At 40.9% G+C, this 22,634-nt stretch overlaps 1 protein-coding gene across 1 annotated transcript in view; it reads left to right on the top strand.

Moving 5' to 3' along the window:
- Positions 1-22,634, top strand: part of THSD4 (thrombospondin type 1 domain containing 4) — a 630,142-nt gene that overhangs the window by 120,327 nt on the left and 487,181 nt on the right. The window contains exons 5-6 of the mRNA XM_081289549.1: positions 6,862-7,312; positions 18,455-18,557. Of these exons, the coding sequence (XP_081145675.1) occupies positions 6,862-7,312; positions 18,455-18,557 (554 nt within the window). The remainder of the gene's footprint in view (positions 1-6,861; positions 7,313-18,454; positions 18,558-22,634) is intronic.

The raw sequence follows: 22,634 nt of genomic DNA, 5'->3' as shown, positions 1-22,634 counted from the left end.
AAGTAATGGCTTTAGGGGCTGGGATTGTGGCTTAGTGGTAGAGTGCTTGCCTAGCACATATGAGGCACTGGGTTCAAACCTCAGCACCACATAAAAAAATGAAATAAAAATATTATGTCCAACTTACAACTAATATATATATATATATATATATATATATATATATATATATATATATATATATATATTAAAAGTAACAGCTTTATTGTAATATCATTTACATACATTTTGCCACTTTAAATGATTTAGAAATTTTACCATATTCACAAGAATAAGCAACTGTCACCACTGTCTCATTACAGAACATTTCCATCTCCCCAAAAAGAAACCTGTGCTCTGTTAGCAGACAGTCTGTCCCCTTTCCTCCCCACAACCCCTTATTATAAATAATGCTTCTATGGATATTCATGTGCAAGGTATGTGTGAAGGTGTATTTTCATTGCTCTTGGGTGTATACCTAGGATTGAAACTGCTGAGGTGTATAATAACACTACGTTTAATTTTTTGAGGAACTTCCAGATAGTTTTGCAAAGTGGCTACAGCAGTTTATATTCCACCAGGAATGTATGAGAATTTCAGTTTATCTTCTCCAACTCCTATTATTATCTGTCTTTTTAATTATAGCCTTCCTAGTGAGTATGAAATGGTCATAAGACTCATTTTATAGGTAGGAAAACTGTGGATGCATTATTTGCCAAAGTTTGTAGAGCTAGTAACTGGCCAAGCTAGAACTTTTTTTTCTTTTTAAGCAAATACTTGTATGGTGCATACTCTGTGGGAGGCATTAAGACTTTGATCTTTTATTTATTTATTTATTTATTTATTTATTTATTTATTTATTTATTTGCATGTAGGTTGTATATTTGGATATTTACTGAATTAGAAATTTACAAATGGGACTGGTGGTGTAGCTCAGTGGTAGAGTGTGCTTGAGAGCCTGGGTGCAATCCTGTCACCACCTCCCCCCTAAAAAGAAATTGGAACAAAATTTAGAATATGTACTTATTCATTGAAAAATAATAAATATATTACATTTGAATATAAGTAACTTTTAAAAAATATATTTTAATTTGTTATATATAACAACAGAATGCATTACATTCATATTACACATATAGAGCACAATTTTTCATATCTCTGGTTGTACACAAAGTAGAGTCACATCCTTTGTGTCTTCCTGCATGTACTTAGGGTAAGATGACCATTGCATTCCACTGTCTTTTCTACCCCTATGCCCCCTCCCTTCCCCTCCCCTCCTTTTCCCCTTTGCCCTATCTAAAGTTCATTTAATCCTCCCATCCCGCCCTCTACCCACAGCATATTATGAATCAGCATCCTTAAATCAGAGAAATCATTTGGCATTTGGTTTTTTGGATTGGCTAATTTCACTTAGCATTATCTTCTCCAGCTCCATCCATTTACCTGCAAATGCCACGATTTTATTCTCTTTTAATGCTGAATAATATTCCATTGTGTATATATACCACATTTTTAAAATTTATTCATCTACTGAAGGGCATCTAGGTTGGTTCCACAATTTAGCTACTTTGAATCATGCTGCTATAAACATTGATGTGGCTGTGTTCCTGTAGTATGCTGTTTTAAAGTCCTTTGGGTATAGACTGAGGAGAGGGACAGCTGGGTCAAATGGTGGTTCCATTCCCAATTTTCCAAGAAATCTCCATATTGCTTTCCATATTGGCTGCACCACTTGCAGTTCCACCAGCAGTGTGAGTGCACCTTTTTCCCCCACATCCTCACCAACACTTATTGTTGTTTGTATTCTTAAAAGCTGCCATTCTGACTGGAGTGAGATGAAATCTTAAGAGTAGTTTTGATTTGCATTGCTCTAATTGCTAGAGATGTTGAACATTTTTTCATATATTTGTTGATGGATTATATATCTTCTTCTGAGAATTGATTGGGTTATCTGACGTGTGTGTGGTAAGAATTTGTTCCCAGTTAGTAGGCTTTCTATTCACCTCACTGATTTTTTTTTTTTTTTGCTGAGAAGAAGCTTTCCAGTTTTAATCCATTCCATTTATTGATTCTTAATATTAATTCTTATGCTATAGGAGTCTTATTAAGGAAGTTGGGGCCTAATCCTACATGATGGAGATTAGGGCCTACTTTTTCTTCTAATAGACGCAGTGTCTCTGGTTTAATTCCTACATCCTTGATCCACTTTGAGTTGAGTTTTGTACATGATGAGAGATAGAGGTTTAATTTCATTTTGTTGCATATGGATTTTCAGTTTTCCCAGCACCATTTGTTGAAGAGGCTATCTTTTCTCCAATGTACATTTTTGGTGACTTTGTCAAATATAAGATAATTGTAATTATGTGGGTTAGTCTCTGTGTTCTCTATTCTGTACCATTGGTCTACAAGTCTATTTGGTGCCAATACCATGCTGTTTTTGTTACTACTGCTCTGTAGTATAGTTTAAGGTCTGGTATAGTGATGCCACCTGCTTCACTCTTCTTGCTAAGGATTGCTTTAGCTATTCTGGGTCTCTTATTTTTCCAGATGAATTTCATGACTGCTTTTTCTATTTCTATGAGGAATGCCATTGGGATTTTGATTGGAATCGCATTATATCTGTATAATGCTTTTGGTAGTATGGTCATTTTGACAATATTAATTCTGCCTATCCAAGAGCAAAGTAGATCTTTCCATCTTCTAAGGTCTTCTTTAATTTGAGTGTTCTGTAGTTTTCATTGTAGAGGTCTTTCACTATTCATTAAGTTGATTCCCAATATTTATTTATTTGATGCTATTTTAAATGGGGTAGTTTTTCTCATTTCCCTTTCAGAGGATTTGTCACTAATATATAGAAATGCCTTTGATTTATGGGTGTTGATTTTGTATCCTGCTACTTTGCTGAATTTATTTACTAGTTCCAGAATTTTCTGGTGGAATTTTTTTGGGTTTTCTAGCTATAGAATCATATCATCAGCAAATAGTGCTAATTCGAGTTCTTCTTTACCTATCTGTATCCCTTTAATTTTTTTCAAAGACTTTTGATCTTATTAAATTATTTAATCTTCATAACTACCTATAAGGAGGGTACCACCAGTTTAAGATTTTGGAGCATTTCAGATTAGGGATGCTCAACCAATAAAGTCTGTGCAATTATCCCAAGTCCAAAAAACTCTGAAATCTGAAACAGTTCTGATTCTAAGCAGGTTTTTTGTTTTAATTCCATTACTATCAGCATTCAGACAAGGAATGCTCCCCAATCTTATTACCTTAATTTATAAGTGAGTACAAGGTGAATACTTGGCTTGGGGTGAGGCAGAGGGCCTATAGGGTGCAATATTTAAGGTGACTGACCTCACTCTCAGGTTCTGGCCAGTAGTTGCATGACCCTGAGACTGTTTCCCAAATGGTGCCTCCTGGGTGCTTCACCAGCAACACCCTAGTCCTGGCACTGTTGGAATAGGCTGGGTTACACAAAGATGGAGTAACTTAACCAGTTTCCAAACTAGCAAGCTGCAGAATTGGGATTCAAACCAAGGAATTCCAGCTTCCAGAGCCTATGTTAGAAACCACTTCATTCTTTTGACTTCCATGTCTCTGATCCCCAAACTCTATTTTTTTTCTATTTCCTTCTCAAGGCCTAACTTTTGGAAATTAGCTACTATTTTGACAAGTGGGGAACCCAAAATAAAGTTCCACAGCCGGGTTCTGGGAAATCAGGCCGAATGAATCAACTTAAAAGCCGTCCTGGGCACCTACTGCGTGCGCTTGGGGAAGAGTTAACTGGTCACACAGGTTCCCCCGACCACATCTGTGCTTATTGTCAGAACTCTGTATAAATTTGCCTTGTTCTACAGAGGCCCCCTACAAGTGGCCAGATAGACTCTGTCCTGGTGGGGAAGAGGCCACTCTGAACCACCAGGATTATTTGTTCTGATGTCATAAGGAAAACAAGCATTCTCTTGGTCAACTAGAAACAAATCTGTCACTCATTCAAGTGTTCTGATTCAAGGACTCAGAAATCAAATCTCCATCAGCATACCCTAATTGGTTGTTTATTGCTTTTAGTCTATCAGAACTTACTGGTCATCTGCTTTGGAATTATCATCTTTTCACTGATGTTGCTGTAGGGTTTGAATGGTTCTTGGAATTAGGCAGAGCCCCCCACAAGGCAATGCGAATACAAAAGTAGACATTTGTGAGTATATATGTTACCCCCCCAGGGATGATGGGCAGCCCTGGGGAAGACGCTTACACAAGTCACCAGCCAACAGCAGGTTGTTCCTCCGCTCCCCAAAGGTAAAATCAAGTCAGACTTGGTTCATCAGTGCCCCCCAGGTGAGCAAGAACTTGATAGCCTTTCCCCAGGCAGCAGATCTTTTATATATGCCACAAACCCAGAGGTTTTTTGTTTTAGTGCCATTACTATCACTCTTCACTAAAAATGATATATATTTTTTTCCTGTTGAAATGACTTTTTTGTTTAGAATTTCAGTTTTGTTCTGTGGCTTTGTTCCTCAAAGCTGTGATCTGTGGACCAGCAGCCTGGGCATCTCCTGGGAGCTTGTTGGAAATGCAGACTACAGGCTGCTCCCCAGACCTCCTAAACCAGAATCTGCAGCTTAACAAATCTCATATGATCCTGGGCATGGTCAAGTTTGAAGGCAATACTGCATGTGTCTTGATTTCTCTGTTGGCTTGGGCTAAGATCTCCACCAAGTGCTTTCCTTGAGGCTGGGATTTTGGGTAGGCTTTCAGATCTTAAAAACATCCATTCTCAGAAATCCCTTCTTTTGCCATTGCATGATGTCATTCATTTTACCTGGCCTGCCACAAGAATGAAAAAGGCAAATGACGTCCAAGTTTTATACACACACACACACACACACACACACACACACACACTGACTTCTTAATTGCATCTGTTAAAACCCCCATCATTAACAGAGTCCCAAGTGCTGCCAAGATTAATTGAGAAATGCCTAAAGGCAAAATAAACACTGCCTCATGATTTAATTCAAAACCATATCAGCTAAGAATGGAGGTGCAATTAGTGATAAAGATGTTAATAATTAGTTGTGCTCTGTTAAATTTTATATTCAGTGGTTATTGTAGAATGAAGAAAGAATTTCTGCAGGAGGGCAGAAATCAATGTTTCACCTTGATTGCTATTTTAATGTGCTTATTTTAATGGGGCCATCCTGTAGAAACCCTTGGGCACATTTCCAATTTTACGTAAATGTAAAATTAATTATTACGGAAGCATATAATTTTAGAGTTGGAGCAACCTTGGCGGTCATTTAATCCAGTTCAGTCATTTTACAAATAAGTGAGAGTCAGATGACTTAAGTCCTTCCACAGAGTACTAAAACCAGGCTTTCCCAACTCTCAGAACAGCAACTCTTGCACTTTTTTTCAGATCCCCTCAGATAGATGTGCTTTCTGATGCCTTAGAATTCCCAAAGTACTGTTGTATTGCCCCTATTCCACCCTACATCACAGTCTAGTTGCTTTCCACTATAAGATTGGGGTCTTGGGAACTTTGTCTGATTCATTTTTGTATTTCTTCAAGTGTTCTAGCTCTGTATTTATTTATTTGTTTTTAAATATTTGTTTAGATGTTGCTGGACCTTTATTTTATTCATTTATTTATATGTGGTACTGAGAATCGAACTCACACATGCTAGGCAAGTGCTCTACCACCGTGCCACAACTCCAGCCCTAGCTCTATATTTAGCCATTTGTTCTTGCACGACAAGTGAAATGTGTGAAGTTTTGGAGCTAGTTTGTTACTTTGGGTTTTGTTTTGTTTTTCTCCAGAAATGGTACCCAAGGCCTTGCACATGCAGGTTCTATTTGCCATTCAGCTGCAATCCCAGTTCTGGAGCTGGTTTTTATCTGCTCATTAGAACTGATTGTGTCTTCATACTTGAAATTGGCTATAGTGGTAGTATTTAACCGTAGAGATGGGCAAATACTTCAAGGCTTTTGGTTCCCTGGCAGTGCAGTAGTTAAACATGTACGAGCAATCACCACTCTTGGCATGATTCTCATAAAGTCTCACAAGGCAATGAGGCCTTATGAAAATATTTACAAAATTGTAAGATCCATACCAACATGAAGATGACCATTTACCTGTTGCTTAGCATGGGCTGCTTCAAGAATGATGGAGTGGGCTGGGGTTGTGGCTCAGAGGCAGAGTGCTCACCTAGTATGCTTGAGGCACTGGGTTCGATCCTCAGCACCACATAAATGTAAAATAAAGATATTGTGTCCACCTAAAACTAAAAAATAATTTTTTAAAAAAAGAATGATGGAATAGTCAATTTCTTGACCCACTCTCATCTTTTTAGGATTCAGGACGGTGCACATCAGACCTTAGGACTGCCTTAGAACATGATGGTTGCTCAACTAAATTTCACTCCCCTGGAAAAGCTCTTTGGGCATGAATAATAATGGAAACCGGGTCTGAAATGTTGAGTGAGAAAAATTTTTTTTTTCAGAAAAAATGTGAATAGGCAATTATAATGGCTGTAATTGCAATGACATCTTTATGCTTCCACAAAACCTTCATGGCTCCCTGTGATCTACAAAAATGCCCAAACTTCCTAACATAAGTATACACTGACTACAGCTTATCCTTCTAGATTCATCCCCAACCAGTCACTGTTCACCCACCCTGAGTCCCACCTCCACTCTACTCTGCAGCCTCCATTACATTCCCTTGTCTTGGGATCCCCACTCTTCCTCCCAGTTCCACCATAGGCTCTCTCCCAAGCCTCTGTTCTTACCTGGTCCCTTCAACCATGTGCCAGGATTTCTGAGTTAACATGATAATTCAGATGACCCTGTTTATCTCTTCTCTTGTATGTCTGTCTTTAGGAGCAGGAACCGAGGTCCCATTGGCCCTGGAAAGTATGGCTATGGTAAGGCCCCGTACATCTTACCGCTGCAGACCGACACTACACACACGACGCCACAGAGGCTTCGGAGACAGAGGCCCTCACCTCGGCATTCCAGGTCCCAGGGGACATCTGCTCCCAGGCATGGCTACAGCTCACCAGCCCACCAACTCCCCCATCATGCACCTTTATACCAAAGTGACAGTGGCCCTCGCTCTAGACTGCAGACCTCAGAAGACTCCATATACCAGTTGCCTTTGACCCATGACCAAGGCTTCCCTGCAGCTTCAAGTCTCTTCCAGAGCCCAGAAACAAGCAACAATCATGGTATGGGGGCCCATGGAGCCTCTCAGAGCTTCTCCCAGCCTCTGAGATCTACAGCAATCTCGTGCATCGGGGCCTATCGGCAGTACAAGCTGTGCAATACCGATGTGAGTACTGCTCCTCTTACCTTTCAGCCAGTTGGCACTGGGCATGTGGAAGACAGGAAGTCATGAGGTTTGGGACCATGTTAAAAGATCTTTTTAGCTGGGCACAGTGGCACATACCTCTAATCGCAGGGATTCAGGAGGCTGAGACAGGAGGATCGCGAGTTCAAAGCCAGCTTCAGCAAAAGTGAGGCACTAAGTAACTCAGTGAGACCCTGTCTCTAAATAAATTACAAAATAGGGCTGGCAATGTGGCTCAGTGGTCGAGTGCCCCTGAGTTCAATCCCTGGCACACCCCCCCCAAAAAAAGATCTTTTTATATACCACCTTCCCTCTCTTTTATCTTCATATAAGCTCCCCATGTTCTTTACTTTTTCTAAAAGTTATCACTTTTGAAACGTAAGCATAGCTTATGGAATCATGTATCGATAATCACTTAATGGTGAGGTGAGAGCTATTGCTATGTAACAAATATCAACTCCCAAATTCTCAGAGGCTCGCATCAACACTATTTATTCTTTGCTCATGAGTCTGTGGGCCAAGTGCAATTTGGTTGACTTATGGCAACTAGCAGTGGTGCCAAGGAAGCGGGTGTTTGGGGAGGTGCAACCCGGTACATTTCCTGGAGACTCCCTGCTCTTCCAGGCATATGGACTTTAGGTGTTGTATCATCAAGGCTTCTGATAGTGAGGGTAAAAGAGTCTCCTCATCTTAAGGGAGGAGCTGGGATGTTTGGGGTAATAGATGGCACTCACAGCCCTTTAGCAGCAGTTATTTACTAACTAGATAGCAGTATTTAAATATTTGAAGAACCTGTATAGATGTATTGTTATATCTAGGCTGAATACACACTTTGGACATTCAGTAAATATTTATCCATCTTCATGCATTAATAATATCTACTTTTATTAAAAACTCATAAGAAGCCAGGATCTGTGCTTAGCCCTTTTATTATTTACCCTATTTAATCCTGTCCTTAACTTTATGAGTTTGCTTCTCTTTCCATTTTACAGTTGCAAAGAGAGGTTAAATAACGTGTAGAAGATAACACAGCTAGTGAATAGGAGAGCTAGTTATCAATGTAAACTATAGAAGGTGAGCAAATGTGTTATTTTTAATATCAGTTTAAAGGCCATGGGTAAAAGAGAAAGGAATGAGAGAGTGTTGACAGGTTAAATTTCTGAGTTGCTATATTTTTCATTAATAATTTAATCTGCCTTAATACTCCGTTACCCGGTAACAAGACAGCTGTTATATATTAGGTTCAATTCCCTCATTAAAAATATATTTCCTGTTATAGAGTCCATAGAAATGACTTAATTTGTGATCTTAATAATTCCTCTGAATGCCTGAATTGCTTGTAGTTTGTTCTTCCCCTGAAAGACTTCAGAAATTATTACTTTTCATAAAGCAGTAACTTTTTTAAAACCATCACTAATCAGTCAACCAAAAGTCTTAATTGAACATCTTTACTTTTAACAGACGAGGTGCCATGAGAGATTAAAAAAAAAAAGTTATATTCTCTACTTCACAGAGTTATTATAAAGATTAAATGAGGTGGTGTAAAAAAAAGTGCTTTGTAAGTCAAAAAGTAAGGAATTTCTTGCATTAATGATCAGACATGGTCCTTGTTCTTGAATTTCCATTGTTGTTCTGTTAACATTAAATGAATTCTTTCATAATGTAGAACACATTCTCCCATTGACTAGTATATTTCTTAATTTTGAAAACCAAGTAAACCATAAAGAGAAAGGGAAAGAGACAGAACATTTGGCATAACGTGTCTGACATCTGCTTAGCACTTCTTTCATTTAACTTGCATTTTTAAAGCCTGCTCTTTTTGCAAGACCTATGCTGCCAACATCCTGGGTGCTGGGTGGCTGCATCGTAGAGGAGACTGGATTTCAAGAAATCTCAGATGCTCCTTGTGAGTTTGTGAGGTCCTCTGGTGTTTGCAAAGCAGGCAAAACAAAGAAGTCCATGTTGAGGCTGCTTTTCACTCACATTTTTAACAGTGCACCCCACTGCCCCAGGTCCACATCCTTTTTACCCTTATTGAGATATGTCATTCCTTAGAGGTCCCATTATAATATATATTTTTTATAAGCCCATGACTTCTTGTGACTTGGGCCACATTCTGTGAGTACTTTAAAACTCTGCCAGGGGTCCCCAAGACCTCTCCTGAGTTTGACGATTCTCTAGGAGGACTCTCAAGACTCAGCATACGGTCAGGGCTATGAATTATCATAGTGAAAAGATATGAAGCCAAATCAGCCAAGAGACAGGCAGATAGGACCCAAGCCCAGAGGAAAAGCAGGCACAGGTTCCCAAGCGTCCTCTCCTAGTGAGGACGAGCACACTCCTGCAACAATAGATTGATTCAACACATGTGAAATGGTTACTAGTGACACTCATTCTCTGTATCCAGAGTTTTTACTGGAGGCTGGTCACATGGGTGCTCTCTGTCTGGCATATTACAAAATTCCAGACTCCCCAAAGGAAAGCAGATGTTCTGCATAAACTAGATTGTTCAATACAGTGTAGGCACAGTGGGCCACTCTTACCATTCAGAGAGGGACAAAAGCCTTCCTGAAACCCAAGTTCCCAGACACCAGCCATGGACCAGTCTTGCCAACAGGCCTTTCCAAGGGGAGCAGCCTCAGTCTTGCTGTGTTAAGTCTTTTTTACACCCTCCCCAGATGGACCATGCTGTAGCATCTTAGCATCAAGGACCTCGTGTGGACATTTCCATATCCTCCCAAGTGTCCAACATGAAGAGATGACATGAATTCCCAAATTATAGAAATCTTACTCAAAGAAGAAAAAAAAGTATAAAATAATGTGAAAAATCTTACTAATCTAACAGGAAAAGCAGGTTACTATATATGTCCTCTCCAAAGATTAAAAAATAATCTAAAACTGTATGCACTTAGATATATCTCTCCTGCCTATTATCTGGAAGCAGGAAAAGATGGAGATGTAGGCCAGGGCACATTGGAAATACCCACAGGTTCCATCCCTTAAACTAGTGCCTGGTATATCCCACTCCAATTTTAATGGGACACCCCCTTTATAACACTCCCAACAGCTGAGAGTCCAGTTCTGACATGTATGGGGATGAACATGAGGAGTGTTCTAATTCAGGGGTCAGTGTTGTGCAGTGTGTCATCACTGGTCACAGCCCCCCCCCCCAACAGTCCAGAGGGGAGAGAGTTCCACATGTAGCTACTTGTTGGTCACCATCCTGTGCTAGAGGACAGAGCAGGGGTCATGGACTGGGGAGGACTCCACTGAGGAGGAAACAGTTGAGCTAGGCTTACAAGATAGTTCAAAAAGAGGAATGAGCATCTGAGAGCAAAAGAGACAGCTTAGTCCAAGAAAGGAAGGCAGAATGGTGTCATGATCTCAGAGCAGCCCTGTCTGCTGAGAGGTAGGGAATGCTCCAGCCTTTCCCTCCCACCTGCTTTCCATTGTAAATAATCACACAATTAATGCAGAATTTATTCTTTAACATCTCACAATGCAGAAATGTCACATGGACCTCATTTCATCAAATTGTACATGAGACAGATTAATGAGAAACATTTTTTACACACAGTGAGAAATCAGAAGGCCATTCTAACTAACTGGTTTAGTTGGATGTTAGACCTGCCAGGCAGTGTGGGATAGTGCCCACGCACTTGAGCTGGATGCAAACTCCAGTTTCTACAATGGGGAGCTGAATCTCTTTGGCAAATCACTTAACCTTTGTAGGTCTCTTGTAAAATGTAATCATGATAATCCCTGCCCCATAGAGTTGATATGAGGTTCAGATACGGTTATATATTTAAGGCTTGGCAAAGTGCTGACACATTCTTAGTAAATAAGTTAGACCTGGATAGTTGGCCATGACTTACCTACCTCTGTAGACAGGAATAGAGTAAAACATCTCCATGTCTGAGCATGGTCCAAGTTCTAAGTGGTAATGCACGAAACTTGTGGATGAAATAGCCAGACTTTCTACCAGCCCCTCTTTGTCCTCTGCATTAAATGTGATTCAGAGTCCTTTCCCTTTGCCCGATGATATGATGAGACTGCTGAGAGACCCAACATTTCTGCTGCGATGCAGCTTCAATGTAATCATCCCTGGGGCAGAGTTCTAAAATGATTAGAAAGAAACTACAGATAACCGACTTCATGCCAGTGAATTCTTTACACCCTCCAGTGTCTGTGCTTAATAGTAAGCCCTACCTTGTCATGATGTCATCTTGGAATTTTAAGCATTCTAGCATGTCTTCACGATTATTTCATTCATATGGCAACATCTACAAAATACTGCAAATTCAATGATGAATATTAATACTCATGACTTCTGAATGTAGACGTTAAAAATAAGTTTTTTAAACCTACACTGTGTTGTATGAGGAAGTTAAAGTATAGGTCCTGGTATAGATAAGCCACCCTGTGGTCTTTTTTGAGCTGGTATCAGTCACCTGGTGCAAGGCAAGAACAAGATTGAGTTTTTAGGGGGCTTTGTTGTCAAAGGAAGCATGATCCTGAGTTTAGATAGAGTGCACTTAGTGTTACAAGGGGGAACCCCTGGGGCTAAAAGAAGCTTTTAGCAAACACAGGTGTGGTGAGTTCTGATATCACTGACTCTCCAGCATATTTCCCTGGGGTGGGACTGGCTTTTGACAATGGGTTTATCCATGTGGAGTTGTTTTGGCTTCAAAGTAAGTGACAATGAAGGGAAGATGTTGGACAGATCGCAAATGTAGCTGAGCATACTCTCTACAGGCAGATTCTAATCCTACTCCATGTCTGATCTGATACTGAATGAAAGAGGAGCTGACAAACAACTTCCTGACTACAGTTTGAAGGACAGACTTAGAAAACGGGGCCAGGTAAGAATTCAGTGCAATTCTGTAAGGTGTAAAGCTTGCCAGGAATCATGGAGCCAGTTACTGGATGGACAGGCTGTCTGACTTGGGTCTCCACATATGCATCTCTTCTTATGAGTTTAACACTAGCCTCTTCAGCTGGGCGATGTGTGTTAATGCCAGTATCTTGGCAACTCTGCTTTCTGTCTTTTTGAACCACTTGGAATTTCCACAGAAAGTTCTCCGAATCATGCCTATATATGAGCTGTTTATAATTGTCACTTTTCATGATTATTAAAAAGGTATATGAATAATAAGAAATATCACAGTAGCAGAGACAGGTATATCCTAATCCTTCTCCTAAAATGGACTCACTGTCATTTTGAATTTTTAGTATTTATAATCCTTCTCTTCATAATTCTAATGATATACTAATATCAACTTCAAATCTCCCCATCACCTCCTTACTCTGAAAGATAAAGAAATGAACCCCTCATTCCCCATTCTTCTTTCTGCTTGCCATATTTTAATTTTTAGTTGTATCTTTGGCTATATATAGTATGTCAATAACTTTTATGTTTTTAGTTTATCAATATTAGAAAGGCTCAGTTAACTTCTTGCTTTGCAAGATCAGAAATTTAGCATCCGGCTCACTCGATTCCTATTTTTCCACATTTTTATGTACTTCTTTAAACCTAGGCCTGTGAGGTCTCTGCAAGAGGCTGTTTTGACAGATTCTTCTCTGCTTCCTCATAGTCACAACACCTAACACCTATAGCAGTACAGAGATGATTTATCTTTGAATGAAACATCCCACCCTGCCCTGGCAGATGGCAGAGGGGAAGGAAGTCATTCTTATTAATAGGATACCTAAAGTAGCCACAAGGAAATTTATTATTTAGGACATTAAAGGTTTGGGGTATTTTAGTAAGTATATTTTTCCATATACTGCTTAGTTAGGGGAAAAGGCATTCTTTTTTAGACCTTTATTTTTAGACATAGAGATATGTCAATAATTAAATTTTAAGAGGCAGAAATAAATAAGCATCCTGGGACAGGACTACATTTGTATGGATGTGTGTCCAGAGTACTTAAAAGTCTAGGATTCTCTGGATGAATGGATAAACTTAGTCATTTTCACATCCTTTGGGACTTTGACCTGTGTGTTGAATGGAAGGGAAACACCTTTCTCTAGGGGAACATTATGAGCTTCTCTTGTGTGGGAAAAAAACAGAAGTGTGAGTGAGAACTAAAAAAAAAAAAAAAAACTCAGATTTTTTTTTTTAATCCAAAGGCTTGACCCAACTCTTTGGGCAAATCATTTCATGGACTAGAGAATTGTGGGAGTCCTGGGAGGTGGCAAAACAACTTTTTTATATGGTTGGATTTGTTCTGTGTGACTTGAGAAAGGAGATGGTAAACATTTGGAGAGTGTGCTGGGTAACCTGAAAGAAACTCTGGTGCCTGATTATCCATATCTGGAAAATATGTCCAGTTTTCCTGCCATAGAAGAGAAAGGAAAGAAGAGAATGTTTGCTCAAAACACAGACCTTTGGACACCTGGCACCCTCTGGAACAATTGCAGTCCTCTTCGGGACCTTCAGACATGGGGCATTCCTGTGAGCAGCAGCTTGTGTGTGTGTTAATATAATCCTCACCAGAATCCCTGGTGATTGGGTTTGGGGGCTTGTCATTCAGAGGTGGTGATTTAGATTTGAGAAGCTTAAGTGTTTGACAAGGTCACATAGCCACTTTCTCGTGGCAGTGAGGGACATTTTCTAGATTTCTGTTTTTAGACTTCAGTGGTGATGTTAAATACATCATACGTTGCTATGGTAGCTGATCTTTTGATTGAATCCAGAGCAACACAAAGGATAAAAAAGAAAAAAATTGCATATCCTACCCAAGCTGACTTCAAGGTCATGTTCCTTGGTACCACCTTTATTGGGCATAGCACTCTTCATCTCCTGGGGGAAATTAACATAATTAATTACCCAAAGGTAAGTGTTTGATCACTGATGGTGGCCTCTTAAGCAGTGAAGTTGGGAATACACAGTTGTCATCTCAGATTAACCAGGGTCACTAGAAATGTAGCTGGAGTTTCCATAATACTCTTTGTGACTCATAGCAACCCCAGGCAATTGTCTAGATGGAACTTTGGATAGGGCTTGTATTGCTTTATAAGGATTCAGCTTATCCTTTTAAAATACTTCTTTATTTCTCTCCTATTAAGAGTCCAATGGAAACATCTGTCCCTCTTTGGGGTGGGAGTCATTTGGAGGGAGATTATCTCTCAGGGGCATTTCACATCCCAAATGAGCCTCATTCTTTTCTATGTGGCTTTCTCCTCTGTCTCAGTTTTCTGGCGTAAAGATTATAAGAATCTGTGCCCATGGAAAGGATCAGCTGTCTGCAGGAAACCTGCCGAAGCTGGCTCACAGTGTAATATAGAGTCAATTACCCACAAGGTGAAGGTCTAAGACATCAGGAAACAACCAATTTAAAATATAACAAATGTAAAGTGCTCTGTAACCTGGAAGTTTTAACTTCAGAGAGTCTGTTAAAATGAGAGGAGATTATATGCTGATAATAGTAGGACAAGTGCTAACAGATGTAATCTACAAAAGAAACCGAAACAGGATTTCCCAGGCCTGCTTGGTCTTAATCCTCACTTCACAGTGCCCCTGCTCCTTACAGCCAGGGCCAGACACTTCACCAGGTCTTTGGGGTGGAATCTGACCTTGGCCTCTAGACCTGACCTGAACATAGGCAGGAAGCAGTTGAGGCTTTTTTGTCTGAAGGCACATCACAAATTGATTTTGTTGTCCACACAGCCATGAGGGACACAATAGCACTGTTGTCAAGGTAGCACAATAATGTAGGTTTTAGGCCCTGTGTCTGGTTCAAATACTGACTTTTTCTCTCACTAAACCTGTGATCTTTGGCATCTCATTTAGCAGCTGATTTAGCCTTGGTTTCCTCATCTATAAAATGGGTATAGTAGTTATTGTTAGATTGAAATGAGCTAATCTACATAAGTCACATGGTAAAGTTCTGCATTTAGTAAATACTATTTTTTTTTTACTCTTCCTCATCCTTATCATTGTAGGCATCAGTGTTCCTTGCTTGTACCATAATTCTGTCTCAGTAACCCATGGCTACTCTGGGCCTGGTGAGCCTTGGATTTCTCTTGCCAGGTCCCTCTCCTCCCTAGGAAGTAGTATCCAGCTTTCAATTGGCAGTTTGCCTAGTATCATGTTAGTACTCTTCTTGGGGTCACATATAGAATGTGATGATCTGCCAGGGTACCTTGTCATCTCCAGTGCCAGCTGCTTGCTGGACACTACAGTCAACCTACTGGACTTGGCAGACTCTAGTCACTGTGACTGACTTTGCTGCCTCAGCACCTGACCTTCCAATTTGAGTCTGGTGCCACATTAAGCGTTCCTGTCTCAGGAGGTAACGGGGCCATGCTCAGATATAAAGAACTTGTTGGAAACCAGGGTGCAGGATATCTCGAATGACCCATCACAGGTAACTGGTTGCCTTGGCAGATGCACTTGGATGGAAGTAAGGAGCCCCAGGCCTTAGTGTGGTGTTAAGACACATCTCAAGATGATAAACTGCAAGCACATGCAGAACTGGTTAAGGGCCAATGTATTTGGAGGATCTTAGTATTGATAAATTGTCATATTTATTGCTTAAATACTTATCTATTATAAAATTAGACATATGAATAGACTAAAAATTATGAAAACTTCTATAACCCTACCTTCCAGAGAGAGCTACTTTTAAATTGTGTACACAGACACATACATGTGTGTATATGGGGGATACATATAACCAATTATTTTAATACTTTTCATTTAAATGTTAAATGTTATGAAACATATATTTATGTTATCAAATGCTGAACAATTCTAGATGATTCTTAAGGTTCACCGGTTTGTGGTCTAGCTTCTTAGAAGTATATTGCTCATGGAGAGAAATGGGGTAAGCAGACCACTGAATGTCCTTGTAGTCTACAGCTTCCAATATTGGTCAGTGCCACCAGGTTAATTAAGGGTAGCTTCTGGTCAAAGCCTGGATGTGGAGCAGCTTGGCTCTACATAGTTATTTGAGAAATGGGACATGTAGCCCACTCAGCCTTCTCTGTTTCTGTTGTGAAAGCTACAGGCCAGCAACTGGTCTCCCATTTCTGGTTATGTTCAGGGTGGGCGGTCAAACCTCTGAGCTCTGCCTCTTGTCACTCTGGGACCCTAAGTGAGGCAAGCCACTTCTCCAGGCCTCAGTGTTCTCATCCATAAATTAAAGAGGCTGGGTTTGATTCTCTTCTGCTCGTACATTCTAATTTGAGTTAACTAGTTGGGGAGACAGGGTGTGGGTGTGGCTTTTAATCACTCCTGTGCAGCCTGGTGCCAGGCTGGCTGCACCAGAACCACCAGAGGAATTACAACCATATATCCCTGGGCCCTCTTCCCATCCTCCAACTGGGATAGGGCTGGAGAATTTGTATTTTTAACAAAACTCTTAGTGATTCTTTCTCAAAGTCAGCTTCAGATGTGGCTGCAGGGCCAGTGCCTTCTCCAAGCTGCCCAACTGATCACATCCTAGTTGAACTTAGCTCTGGCAAAAGATCGTGGAAAACATCCTAACCCAAAGCTCTTCCTGGGACAGCTGGTGCTGCAGGAGGCCTACATGGGTGCAGAGTCAGGGCCACCAGCAGGTGGGCTCCAAGCCCCTGGAGACGGGCTGCCTGGCCTGTCAGCGTCTCACAGGTTGTCAGAGCTCAGCCCACCCTGCCTGTCCACCCAGTCCTTTTCCCCACCAGTTGTCATCATATGCTGCTTCACATGGCTTCTTGCTCCATATGTTTTGGCTCATGCTGCAGCAGGATTCTGACCACTCCGGGGTTGGTGCCTGCAGCCTCCTTCCACTGTCCCCTACCAAGCAAGGGATGTTCACCCTCCTACCAGGTCTCATTCCTCCCTCTGATCCTTCATCTTCCAGGAAACCTGGTGTTTCTAATGCATATTTTTTAAATAAATCTTTGAGGAATTTGACCTATTGCTTTAGCAGTTTGTTCTAGAGGTTTCCTATACATGGTGCTTTTTAATGGTTAAGGGGTTAGGACCCTTTCCCTTTCCTTCTGATAAAATGCACACCACATGTTTTAAAAAGCAAAAGGTGTGGCTATATATTAAAAAGGTAAATCATATTTGATCTATCCACAAGTCAAATTAGAGTTTCTTATTTTGCTACTTTATTTTGCACATTTATTTTATGTCATGCTCTGCTCTATGTACCATTTATGAATTAGAAAGAAATAAGCCAGGAGGAGCTGCATGTTTTCTCAGAGTACTCTCGAGTGTCAGATTCACCTGGATAAACTTGATAATGTACAGATTTCTGGACCTTGTCCCAGACTTACTGATGGGGATCTTGTGGGGAGGGACCCAGGAGTCTGCATTTCCAACAAGATCTCTGGGTGATTCTTTTGCATACTAAATTTCTAGAACTCCTGCTTCAGAGATGGACAGAGTTAGAAAAGATGGGGAAGATAATGAAAGAGAGATGGTGGGCACCAGACTGCTTGGATTTGAATCCAGGCTCTGTCTCGCACTGGCTATGTGACTCCTCTGTGCCTCAGTTTGCTCATCCATGAAAAATCTATGAGGCTAGGATATTTACCTCATTGGTGATTGTGAGGATTAAATTAATTAATATGTATGACATGTTTAAAGTAATGCCTAGCGCATGGTAAGGGTTCTGGATGTGTTTGCTGTGGATATTATTCTTTGCAAGGGGAAGGGCATGCACAAACAGATGGAAACGGATGGCCTCTGTGAGGGAGGGGAGCAGACCCATCTGTTGGGATCAGAGGGTTTGAGTCAGTGGGTTTCAAATTACAATGTGCAAAAAACTTAGCCCAAGGAGCTTGTGAAAGATTCAAGTGTTCCTACAAAGATTCTGAGTTAGCAGACTTTGTCAGAAGCCTGGGGATCTGCATTTAATTAAATGATAATGATGATGATGATGATGATGATGATGATGATGATGATGATTGCAGTTCTGGGGGGTAAAACCCAGCACTTGCATCCTAAGCAAGTGCTCTACCACTGAGCTATACCCCAGCCCTAAAATTTTTGATGCAAATGATCAGTGAAATTTCAGAAACTTGGTTTAAGTAGAAGACTGGTATTTGAAGTTGCAGGGTATCCTGGGATTTGACTGGGGCTATGGAAATTATGGACACTAACTGCATATTTTATGTCTGCTTTATTAGGTATGTCCAGAAAGTAGTAGAAGTATTCGGGAGGTACAGTGTGCATCCTACAACAACAAGCCATTCATGGGCCGGTTTTATGAATGGGAACCATTTGCGGAAGGTAAGAACAGAACCAGCCCTGTCTGCAGAATTATTTTTGTCTGTTCCCCAACCCTGTGGCTTTCTGGTTGATGCTGGAGGCATGGTGGTGATCCTGGCTGGAATGTCAGTGGAGGAGAAAGTGTGACCCCAGGGCAGAAGGGTCTGCAGGGGTCTTTGCCAGTGGTTGCGTAGATCAGATGACATCTGGGCCATTCTCACCAGTGGGGCCTTGATGTAAACAAGCACCCAAGCAAGTAGGGCAGAACATTGTTTGAGGAATCAGTTGGAACAGAAGGTTCAGACCCGATGTGGTAGTGAGCAACGGTAGAATTTCTTTTTACTTTGGTACCTGCTGCAAGGACTGGTGTGGGAGCTTTAGAGTCTGTAAGTTGTAGAGTTGACAGTTGTGTGGTTTTCTCATGAGGGGGGTTTCCTGTGCTCTTTTCAAAGATACAGCAGAGTAGGCAGGCATTGTCCTTGGGACCAAGATTGTTGCCCTTTTGAAATGACAGAAGATCTGAAGTTGGTAGCACTGGTCAACCTGGCTTGCACACTGCTGTTGTTTTTCTTTATTAAAACTCAGATGATAATACAGCATTTGGACTGAAAAGTGTTGAGTTCTGAGACATTTTTATCATTATAGAAAAAATAAGCCCAGAAGTGGTATTGGGTTGGCAAAGCTGCTGGGGCTTCTATACTGACAGCCCAGTTGGCTAAGAGGTGAGTCCAGTTGCCATCAGGGCCCAGCTGAAGGGCTTTGGTGGACAGTGCTTCTCAGCCTCAGCCCAAGGCAGTAGCCAGGCTATCTGGTGCTGGCCAAACCCAGAGTATGGGGCCCTGTCAGCTGTGTCCAGGATCTGGAGAAAATGGTTTTGGAGAGGGTTTGATAGTGAGATGTGCTGACTGTTTTGTAGAATCAATGCCCAGGGAGGCCAAACTATGGAAGGTAGAACTTCAGTAGAAGCCCTTGGGGATGGGGAAGGGAGATCCATATCTGACTGCTCTGAAATTGGATGCAAAATTTTTATAGTCTGTGCATTTTTCTCGGAGGAGAATCCGTATATTCTATTAAATTCTGAGTGGGCCCTTGACCTCAATATTATTAAGAACAAGCTTGACTTAAAAAATAGGGACTATCAGATTCAAGTAATAAAGATGTACAGATGAAAACTAGAGCCAGCTAAGTGCAAATACAAGGGTGGGTGGGAAGTTAGAGGGTGAACAAGGAAGGGAAGCCTAAAGGGATCATTTTGATTCTGTGCATAGATCTTGGTTTGGACCTTTTCCACTTTTAATAGTATTATGCTAAGTTCAAGGTGATATCCCCCTTGGGATCCCAGAATAGATAAAGGTCATTATTGGAAACCTGACAAAATACACATTATGTGTGTGGTTTAAGTCAATAGTATTATACCAGTGCTAATGTCTTAATTTTTATATATGTACTATAGTTTTATAAGATTAGAGGAAGCTTGGAGAAAGTAGTACAGGAACTGTCTGTACTATCTTTGCAACTCTTCTATAAATCAGAAATTATTTCAAAAAACATTTTAGAAAAGGCTTCGTACTCACTATTAGCTAGGTCTCACATGTGTTCTGGTAAAGACAAAGTCTAAGACAGTGTGGGCGGGGAAGAGTATCTCCCCAAATTCTCCTTCCTGGAATCTTAGAATGTGCCTTTCTTTGAAAATATGGTCATCACAGATATAATTAGCTAAGGTGAGTTCTCATTGGAGCAGGGTGGGCTCTTATTCTAGAATGACTGGCATTGTCGTAAGGAGAGGAGAAAGGCCATAGACATACAGGGGCACCCAAAGTGATGATGAAGGCAGAGTTTTCTACAAACCAAGGAACACCAAAGAGTGCCAGCAACTGCTGGGTGCTAGGATGGCCCTTGCCCACTCTTGCTTCTGGATATTCAGTCTCTAGAATCATGAGGATAAATTTCTGTTGTTTTCAGCCTCCACTTTGGTAATATTTTATCATGGCAACTCTAGAAAATTAAAACAAAGAAAAGGAGCTAGGTTGTGGATTGACTGAGGTGTACCCATGGAAGTAGCTCAGGAAGCTGTTTGATCTGATAAGGGACAGGAGATGCCTTAGAAAAGTGAGGCACACATCCAAAGTGAGTGACCACCTTGTGGCTCTAGGTCTACCCAAAGCAGTGGTTCTCAGCCCTTTTTGCTTATTAGAATAACTGAGGGACCCACAGTGCATCTAAGCTGCCCCAACACAAAATATCCCCAGGGTTATGAATTAAAACTGAGAAATCAGTATTCTAGAAATACTGATTTCTGGGCTGTACCCCCAGAGACTGTGATTTAATTGGTCTGGGGTGCAGGCTGGACATCAGGATTTTTTAAGGATCGAATGTGATTCTAATGAGTACCGGAGTGAGAACCTCTACTCCAAGAGGAAACAGGATCCCAAAGAGGTGATGATGACAGACTAGACTGAGGGACAGAGTCATGGATGTTTTGTAAACCATAACCTTTATCCTCATGTCGGAACAACACTACTTGCTGGTGAACGTTTGGAGTAGTGAACTGTCTTTTATCTGAGCCTCATCCTTGTTTTATGGCTGCTTTCCTGTAACTAACTGGGGTGGAGGGATGAATTTCCCCAGCACAACACACTGCTCAGGGCATAGTGACATGCCATCATGGCCCAGGGGTTGAAGCTGCATTGCTGGACTTCCTCTGCATGGTTGGGGTGGCCATCATCCAGCTGCCATTCCCCAAGACCTCAACATCCTGTCAGACTTCAAGACCTGGTAGACTGAGGTCCAATATTGGTAGCTCTGTGAAGGCTACAAAGAAAAACACCGTTCCAACTATTCCCTGTGGAGGTCTGCTATTGTCTGGGTTAGGTGTGATTCTGTTCTTTATCCCACCTGATTTGGCTGGGTTTTAAGGATAATCCATGAGAGGGATTATTTATTGAACATGTGATTTAGCTTATTCTTTTTTTGTGTGTGGAAAATTTCCAACATAGGTAAAAATAGAGAGAATTGTATAATGGTTTAATAATGCCCTCCTATATGCTCCTCACTTAATCTCAACAGTTTTCAACTCATGACTAATCTGTTTTATAATAATCCCACCCAGATTATGGAAGACTATTTGAATTCATATTATACAGCATTATTCATTTCTGGATGTATCAACTAGATCTCTTGATTGTAGATGACAGAAAACTAAATGAAATACATTTAAACAAGAAGGGTATTTTGTTGGTCATGCTACTGGGAATTCCCAGAGTGGACTGAGATTCTTATTTGGCTGCAATCCAGGGAGTGAGTCAAAAGCATCAGGACCCTGCCTTTTCATCTTTCACTATCTCTTGGTTCTGCCTACTTCTCTCTTAAACACATGAGCAGGCTTGCATGGTTTTGAGCTTGCAATCATAGTGAGGGAGATTGTTTTTTTACCTGGTGCTTTGGGTTGAGTTGTATCAAATGATATCTTAAAGTCTTAGCCTGTGAATGTGACCTTCTGTGGAAACAGATATAATTAAGATGTTAGATAGGAAGAGGTCTCATTGGAATAGAGTAGGCTCTAATCCATGAGGAGAAAAGACACATAGACACACAGAGAGAATACCATGTGACCACACATGGAGGGAGACAGCCACCAGATTATGGAGGAAGAGATGGTAGTGATGCTGCTATAAGCCAGAGAATACCAAAGATTGCTGACAACCACTGGAAACCAGGAAGAGGCAAGGAAAGTCTTCCCCCAGAGACTTTAGAATGAGCATGACCCTGGCAACACCTTGATTTCAAATTCTGGCCTGTAGAACTATGAAAGAATAAATTTTTATTGCTAGCTAGTTTGTGAGATACATAACTACAGTGTTAGAAAAATTATACCCAGGGACAATTTCAATCTCAGGAAAACTATGGCCACACCTGACTCAGGTCATGTGACCAGCCTTGTCACAGGGACCCACATCAAATAAAGTGAAGATGGGCAAGTGGAGTTCGGGATAGACTGAAAAACAGATTCTGTTAACAAAAATTAGTATGTGCTTCTTGACCATAAGTCACTGAGAATTTTAATGAACTAATTAGAATTCTGGTATATTACCAAGTACA

This window comes from Spermophilus citellus (genome assembly GCF_964194105.1).
Source record: "Spermophilus citellus genome assembly, chromosome: 4".
Lineage (NCBI taxonomy): Eukaryota > Metazoa > Chordata > Mammalia > Rodentia > Sciuridae > Spermophilus > Spermophilus citellus.
The sequence above is the reverse complement of the archived record's forward strand: the minus strand, read 5'-3'. Positions and strand labels throughout refer to the sequence as shown.